The 8827-nt window shown below is 37.8% G+C and overlaps 1 protein-coding gene across 1 annotated transcript in view; it reads right to left on the bottom strand.

The window, feature by feature from the left end:
* The window catches only part of LOC107585734 (ephexin-1-like), a 35504-nt gene extending 34264 nt beyond the window's left edge, over positions 1 to 1240 (bottom strand). Inside the window, exon 1 of the mRNA XM_016272883.1 lies at positions 773 to 1240. Within this exon, the coding sequence (XP_016128369.1) occupies positions 773 to 980 (208 nt within the window). The 5' untranslated portion in view covers positions 981 to 1240. The remainder of the gene's footprint in view (positions 1 to 772) is intronic.
* Positions 1241 to 8827: the final 7587 nt, after the last annotated feature.

The raw sequence follows: 8827 nt of genomic DNA, 5'->3' as shown, positions 1-8827 counted from the left end.
TCAGGGGTGGCGAACATCGGTCCTGGAGAGCCGCAGCCCTGCAGAGTTTTGCTTCAACCCTAATCAAACACACCTGAACAAGCTAATCAAGGTCTAAACAGTTACTAGGAAGCTACAGGCATGTGAGTTTTAATTAGGGTTGGAGCTGAACTCTGCAGGGCTGCGGCTCTCCAGGACCGGAGTTCGCCACCCCTGCCATAGGTGAACCATCTTTGGTTTCCCCAAAGAGCCCTTCTGTGATAATTCTTAAAATAAGTTAGTGTGAAGAACATTTGAATAATCTAAAGAACCTTTTTCCACTCTAAAGAACCTTGAATGGAAAGGTCAGTGCATGTTCTTCATTCAAAAGAGGGTCCATTTTCAGCTAAGCGAGTCTATACAAACCATAGAAAACCATAGTTTTACAACATACAGGGAACAATAGTGCATTCTATTTAGACCCCATTTACCACATTTGCTAGGTAGCGCTAATACAACAAGCATATCACTTTCAGAAGCATACATTGTGTCTCATAAAGAGTTAGTAGTCAAACAATGAGCAAAGCGTCACTGATTTGAAAACGACAGATGTTACTCCTTTAACAATAAATATGATATTATTTATATACTATTATAGTATTTTTTATTTTCAATAGCTTTTATTTTATATTTTAGTTTTCAATGTAATTTTTGCTTAAGTTGTAGTCATTTTGTTGTGATTTTGTCAACAGTGTATGTGGGGTATTCTAGAGTTGAAATAAAAATATATAGAAATCAATAATAGAATTCTCACTTTCTTGTTTTTCTGAAGACGAAGACAACTTTTTCTTTCTCATTGAACGGTAAAACCGGGAATTCCGTATCGGAGCTCTCCCGGACAATGTCTCGTTGTCATCATCATCATCATCCTCGCTGGGCAGATGGGCCACTGGTGTCTGAGGTTTGGTCTGGACCTCTTGAGGTTTATGTCCCCACATTCGGAACAGGGCTGTCATCGCCATCAGCTATCAGTAACGAGATCCAGCCGTTCATGGAATAATCCCCATCTGACAAGCACAGCAGGAATTCCCATCCAGACTGAATCCAGACGTTCGGGCTCCCAGACACACAATCCCACCACAGTCACTGAGAAGCTATGCACCCTTTCTAGATAATCAACTCTCTCGTTCTTCTTTCACCTCTTACTTTTTCCTCTGCCTGAGGGGCAGGCGTGTTGTTACTGACTAGTTCACTAGGTCTTTCTCTCTCTGAATCCTCTCCTGTCTAGCAAACCTGTCCTTTGGCCCTCTGTGTCAAAGTTCTCCCCCCCTCCCTCTCATTCATTCTTGCCGGCCCAGCCTCCCCGTCTCTCCCGCCCTCTTGTCCTCCTCTGTTTATCGCTTGCCTTACCCTGTTCTCCGCTGAGCACATAACTTCCAGCCCCACGTGTGTATCAAACAGGTAGAGTCAGTCATCTAAAACAGCAGATCTTGTATTTTTAGTTGTCACTTTGCTAATGTGACGTTGACACCTCACCCACGATGTCTCATCAAACAACATCACTCTGACTTCTCCCACACCTTGAAAGCAGCTCTTTACAAAGGCTGCTCAGTCAAAAAAGAGTTTTGAGATTCTGAGTTGTAAATACAACAAGATTACTGGAGTATGTTTTACACAAAAAATGCTATTTCAATATTTTCTACTTCAAAAATTCACGTTGAATTCATTGTGTTACTTGCTGTTTCTTTGTTTGTGAAATTTGGTCTTCATGTTTGTCTTTTTTGTCTTCATTTTCTGTAAAAAAAATTGTAGGTTTAGACTTTTTTAAAAGAATATTACATTTTTTAAATTTAATATATTTTAGTGTTCATTATTATGCATAATTCTAACCAATCTTTAGGTTTATGCTTAAAACGAGTAAAAGCAATTTGACAGAAAAGTGAAAGGAAAGGGTAAGAAAAATAATTGTACACAATTTTAACCAATAAAGAATGCGGAGGTGTTTTTACAGAAAAAAACATATTGAAACAAAAATACTGATCAAAAATTATATTTTGTGAACTCTAAAATATTTTAGTCAGAATTTTAGTATTATTTACTATTTTAGTAATAATATTATTTTCCAGTTTTCATGATCAGTTTCAGGCAGTTATCAGTTAATATTATTAATATTTAGTTTTTAATATTATGTTTGAAATATTTCTAAGATTAATTTTTTTTTACGTCATTTTAGTTACAATTTTAGATAAAGGCAACATTTCTCATTTTCATTTAAGTTTTTTCATCTAATATTTATATTTCGTTTTATTTTATGTCAGCTTTATTTCAATTAATTAAAGTGTTTTTTAATAGCTTTACTTTCAGTCAAAAATAACAACACATTCTTTGTAACACCCTGTTCTCTACAGTCAGCTGACTACTCAGGGTTAAAAAGTTCTCTCTCTCCCGCTTGGCCAAAAGCTCTCTGTCTAATCCCATTGTGCTCCTGCTGATTAACACACACTGACAAGCACACAAAAGCACAGACACACACACACACACACACGCACACACATCAGAATGTGCATGCAACCACAAGCATTTAATGAAAAATGATCCTAAAATTTCCATTGAAGCACATACGTCAAGCACACGCACATGGAATAACATGAATCAAGCACAGATTATTAAATTGGGCAAACCTGAGTCAGACAATTTCTATCACAAAACAGAGAGAAACGCCTCTTACCATTACCATTACCTAGTCAAGCCAAAGATCAGTATTACATTACAAGGAGAAAGAGCATGCATACCTGAGAGAGAAATAAGGATTATTGGACGTCTCTGTGTGTGCGTCTAATCCATCCAGAATTGCTGGATAATGTAAGTTAAGTAAATTTGACTAAACCAATTTTACAGTCTTCTTTTAGCATTATGATTCGGATTTGAGTTTGCATGTTGCCATATATTTTAGATCTGGTATGTCCCCACATAGACAGTTTATGGTGAATGTGTGTGTGTCAGAGTATTCAGGGGGGTGTATAAACAAAGCCTGCTGTCAGTATTGAGTTTTGGGATAGAATGTGGATTCACTGAATCCTCGGATTCCTGAGATTATGTAATGCCAGTGGAAAGAGCGCTGCGTCAACGTGACGGGCGCACCTCGCTCTTATAAACTTCACCTGTGAAGAACAGGTGTGCCGCAGTTGGCTACATGAGAAACTGCCCAGCCTTGTCTAAATGATCATCAGCAGTGAGATCAAAGTCCCTGTGATAGCAGTTTTACCTCTATAATGCTTATTCATTAACTGTGTGAACAAATATTGTTTGTGCTGTTGCCTCATTTTAGTCTATGAAAGTTGCTGATATTTTTATGTTTTAAATGTATGCAAATAAATAATCATTTTAATTATTGTTGTCATAAATAAATAAATAAACAAATAAAGTGGAATCAGAGGGAACAATGGCATTTCAATTGAAGTGTTCCTGGAAAACCAGCTAAAAAGAGCAGTTTAGAAAGGCTGGGAGAATGGCTAAAACCAACACAGGCTGTTTTCTTAAGCATTTTGGTGGTTTTAGGAGTCATTAACAGCGGAACTTGAGGTTTGTCATCATCTAGTGGTGAGATTTGCTTTTTTCTTTACTACTGTAAGCTACTACTGTACATGTGTTTACTGCAAAAAATGCTTTTCATACTTAGATGTTTTGTCTTGTTTCCAGCCAAAATATCTAAAAATTCTTAAATCAAGAAGGATTTTCTAGACAAGTAAAAATTTGTCTTGTTTTCAGAAAAAAAAAAAAATCAAAATTAAGTGACTTTTTGCTTAGAACAAGCAATTTAATCTGCCAATGGGGTAAGCAAAATAATCTTATTTCAAACAGAAAACAAGATTATTTTGCAAAAACTCACTTAATTTTGACTTGTTTGTTCTGAAAACAAGACAATAATTTTTACTTGTCTAAAAAATCCTTCTTGATTTAAAGGGGTCATACGCTGATGTTGCTAAAAAGAACATTATTTGGTGTATTTGGTGTAATGAAATGTGTTTATTTTGTGTTTAAGGTTCAAAAAACACATTATTTTCCACATACTGTACATTATTGTTTCTCCTCTATGCCCCGCCTTTCTGAAACGCGTCGATTTTTACAAAGCTCATCGGTCTGAAAAAGCGAGGTGTGCTCTGATTGGCCAGCTATCCAGTGCGTTGTGATTGGCTGAATACCTCAAGCGTGAGACGGAAATGTTACGCCCCTTACCATATTGTGATGCCTGCGGCAACCACATGTGACGACCCCGGGCTGGACTCCGCTTCGTCCACGGTGAAAGCCGATCCGGTGATCGACAGCGCCAAGTTGAAGTATTTCCTCAGCGACCAGCACGGATCAGCTCTAGGCATGACGAAGCGATATCGTCCTCTTTTGGAAGACCAAACAAAGTGGTTTCGCTTTCACAACGAAACACACAGCGCCTTCACGACATGGCGGTGGCGGCGGCAACAATACTACAGCGAGAATAAAAGTTACGCCTTCTTTCTTTGCGTGAACATTTGGGCGGCGTTATGCAAATCTTCCCACATCGTGACGTAGATATGTTGGGGCGTGTGAGAACCAGCCGTTTTAGGTAGGCGTGGTTGACTCTTAACTTTTATTAAGAATATCTCTTTGGATTTGAGACTTTAGTCTTTGCAACTTTACAGATCTTCTTTATGCACCAAGAGCTTGTAACACTCCAAAGAGAAAGGAAAAATTGAAATCGCATCATATGACCCCTTTAAGAATTTTTTTGATATTTTGGCTGGAAACAAGACAAAAAACATCTAAGTAAGAAAAGCGTTTTTTTTTTGCAGAGTTGCTGCTGTGAGAATAAGATGAATGCTGCTGAAAAAAGGAAGTCAAAATGGTTATTTGGCTTTTAAAGGTGCCGTTTCTCACACTCTGTCTTCAGCCCAGCTAACAAACAAATATATAAGTTATGAAAACGTTATTTCTGAATGTTCTATGAACATCCAAATCGTCCAATCGTTTAAATGTTGAAAAACTTGTTTTTTATTTGGACGTGCAAATTTAACTGCTAAGAGTTTCATAATTGTTTTACAGTTTACATTTAGCTAAAAGCCTGTCTAATAGAAGGTTAAGGTTCTTAACCTCATATAGTGTGAAAGCACGCCTTTATGTGTGAAAAGTTCACTACTTGGTTTTTTATTTGACTAAAGCCCACAAACACCGCGCGTGCTGCAGGGCCTGACGCGCGTGCAGCTGTAGTTTCTCTTTTGTCAGATAAACCTCACCAGTTTCTGTCTGACTGCAGAGTTCAGCGCGTCTGCAGCGGAAACACAAGAAAGAGAACCCACTCCACAGCAGATACAGCACGCGATGCTTCAGCAACGTTTCTCACAACTCATCTCCTGTGAAGACCTACATCTTGCCTTAAAGTGTGGATAGCGGCAGACGACAGCAAAAAAGTATAATTTACTGGCCGTGGGAATGAACTCCAACACAACATGTGAGTATCCACCTGTCTGTTTATTATAACAATTTACTAGGTAACCACACTTTCCGCAAAAATGCAGCGATATCCATGTGCTCGTGACAAAGTCAAGACCATCAATTCAAGATCCGTATCTTTTGGACATATACCTTTTGTTTTATTGATTGAATATCTAGATATAACGTTGTATCAATTAAAATATTGTCACCGTAACAGCTTGTCATAATTCTTGATTTAGGCTACTAAATTCATTCAAAGTGGTAAATGTATAAAAAATCAATTAGGCAGCAATTAAAATGTTCAAATTTGAGTGTTGTTACTATAGAATAAATGAAGAAAAGAAGACGATAACAAAAAGAAAACCCCCCAGGGAGACCACATTTCCATTTGCAGCCTTCAACCTTGATATCAACAGAGAATTTCCAGTGATTGGCGTTTGATCTCAAGTCACCATACAGATTTAACCGACGTTTGTCTTCGTGTTCGGATGGAAAATCATTCATCTTGAATCTCATCGAGAAGATGTATGGCCTATTTATCTGTTTGACCCGCAAGAATTTCTAAATAACATGTATCCTGACCATGTTTCTCAAATACTACATAAATTCAGTATTTTAATAACGATACACGGATGTGGTTAGCTCCAGTCAACGTTATTTGCATGAAGATTTCCATATATTGTTTGTTTTAGATGACACATAAGATATAGGAGCCTCATCTCTACAACTCAGGGCTGGTACTCGGAGCTTAAAGACATGTTTACAACGATAGCTGTTAGCTTCTACACCAAGGCATGATAAAGCTCTGTTAATTATAAGCACTGGCTGCTTAAGTCATGATCTGCCACCCTTAAAATACTAGGTTTTTTTTAAAGGGGTCATATGATGCTTTTTTAAAGATCATTATTTTGTGTATTTGGTGTAGTAGAATATGTTGACATGCTTTAATGTTCGAAAAACACATCATTTTTCAAATACTGTACATTATTGTAGGTCCTCTATGCCCCGCCTCTCTCAAACGCTTCGTTTTCAACAAAGTCCCTCCTTCCGACAAGCGAAGTCTGCTCTGATTGGCCAGCTGACCCAGTGCATTGTGATTGGCCGAACACCGCAAGCACTCGTCGGAAATGTAACGCCCCTTACCATAATCGCGAGCTTCATCTTTCAAAATAAATGTAAAGACAGTAAATTATGTAATTAGTTTTATCATCAGTTCAAGCCCGAAAGGGGAACAGACACAGTGATGATGCAGTACACAAGCCGCGGTTAAGAGAGTCGTGTGACAGACACAGTGATGAAGCTGGTATGTGTTTGTGATGTGACCCCCTCGCTCTCTCTCTCTCGCTCGCTCGCGCACACACACACGATGCGCAAAACTCCACATTTGGACAGTCAATAGCAAATACTTCAACTAATAACAAAGCAGTAGTTCCAGATTGTCATAGCAAAGTCAGAATCACCTCCTCTCCTAGGTTCACGAAACGGTCGTCCATAAAGTGCATTGCTGTTCTGTTGTAAGTGATCTTAAAGATTCCTAAATGCATCTACTTCCGGAAGGCCAAATAAAGTGCTTCTGCTTTCGCCTAGAAACACACAGCGTCTCCCTGACATGGCTGCTTCAACACTAACTGTGGTTACTGAAACCACGCCTTCTTTCTTTGCGTGAACATTTGGGCGGCATTATGCTAATATTTCCACATAGTGAGGTAGATATGTGGGGGCGTGTTAGAACGAGCCGTTTTAGGGGGGTGTGGCAGAGTCTTAACTTTGATAAAGAATATCTCTTTGGTTTTGAGACTTTAGTCTTTGCAACTTCAGGGATCTTATCTACGCACAATCAGCTTGTAACACTCCAAAGAGAAAGGGAAACTTGAAATCGCATCATATGACCCCTTTAAAGTTGGGTTGATTCTGATTGGTTGTCAGTGTTTTTATCATTCAACAGCTGAAAAACAAAATCATCGTTAAAATTATTCCAATGGTATAGTTGATTATTCAGGAGAGACAATGCAGGGAAGATGGAAACAATGTGTTTAGTTTCAGAGTTCTGAAAATGGAACTTCTATTTAAAACCATTTTTTTGTTAAAAAAGCAAGCAGCACATTTCATCAGGCAGGATGTGTTTTCCCCATGAAGCTAGAAAAACCTCAAACCTTTCCCCTATATTGAGAAAATACTGTGTGGGTAGACCGTCCTGAGAGGTTGGTCAGGATAGTTACGGCAAACCTGAGTAAACTAGAACCATGATGTCACTAATGTACATACTAGTGTATACTTTGTTCTTTTTATCACCCCAAAAAACTGGTTTCTGTCTAAATATTAAAGACAGACACTTGTGTTTCAGCTTTTAATGAAGTCAAACCCAAAGAAGTTTGATTATCATGAGAACAATCACCGTATGTTGAAATATAAAACATCATCCCACAGTCATCTTTGTTCATGAAAGCCATTATAATGCTAACTGTAATGAGTACAATGTGGGTCTATAATTAATTCATAAAGTCTGCTCTACAATCAGAGATCTTAAAAACAGCTATATAACATAACATATTAGCTCATCACCGTATGTTGAAATATAAAACATCATCCCACAGTCATCTTTGTTCATGAAAGCCATTATAATGCTAACTGTAATGAGTACAATGTGGGTCTATAATTAATTCATAAAGTCTGCTAGTCTGCTCTACAATCATAGATCTTAAAAACAGCTATATAACATACCATATTAGCTTATATTTAGACAGAATGGGCTGATTTTGGATTCATTTTTAGTGTGTGTTTGTATTAATGTAAATATGACCTGTAGGTCTCTGAGAGTTTACATTGAATATTTAGAGTTTTAGAAATTCATGTCAAACTTTTATTATAAATGTCACCAACCAGTTACAGCACCTTTGTACATTCTCACCTTTTACAAATGTATAGATACTGTTTTCACAAGTGTAAATAGCAATAAATAACATCCTTTTTACACAATAGAAGTACTTTACCATGTTGCAAATGAGTGTCCCACATGTTTTGTTTTAGTACAAGGCCTGCTAGTCTTCCTCTGGGGGAAAAAAAAGATGAAAATTCCATCATCAGATTACTCACCTGTTCCAAACCTGTATGACATTATTCCTGGAACACAAAAGCAGATGTTAGGCAGAATGTTTGTTTGTGCTTCTTTGCATTACAATGGCCATTTTTTGGGAGGATTTAAAAGTACACTTTAAAAAATGCTGGGTTAAATACAACCCAGTGCTGGGTAAAATAGGGACAAACCCAGCAATTGGGTTGTTTTGACCCAGCGGTTGGGTTAAATGTTTAACCCAACCTTCTGGGTAGTAACCCAACCGCTGGGTCAAAACAACACAATTGCTGGGTTTGTCCCTATTTTACCCAGCACTGGGTTGTATTTAAC

The sequence above is a fragment of the Sinocyclocheilus grahami genome, unplaced genomic scaffold (genome assembly GCF_001515645.1).
Source record: "Sinocyclocheilus grahami isolate Dianchi unplaced genomic scaffold, SAMN03320097.WGS_v1.1 scaffold74.1, whole genome shotgun sequence".
Lineage (NCBI taxonomy): Eukaryota > Metazoa > Chordata > Actinopteri > Cypriniformes > Cyprinidae > Sinocyclocheilus > Sinocyclocheilus grahami.
The sequence above is the reverse complement of the archived record's forward strand: the minus strand, read 5'-3'. Positions and strand labels throughout refer to the sequence as shown.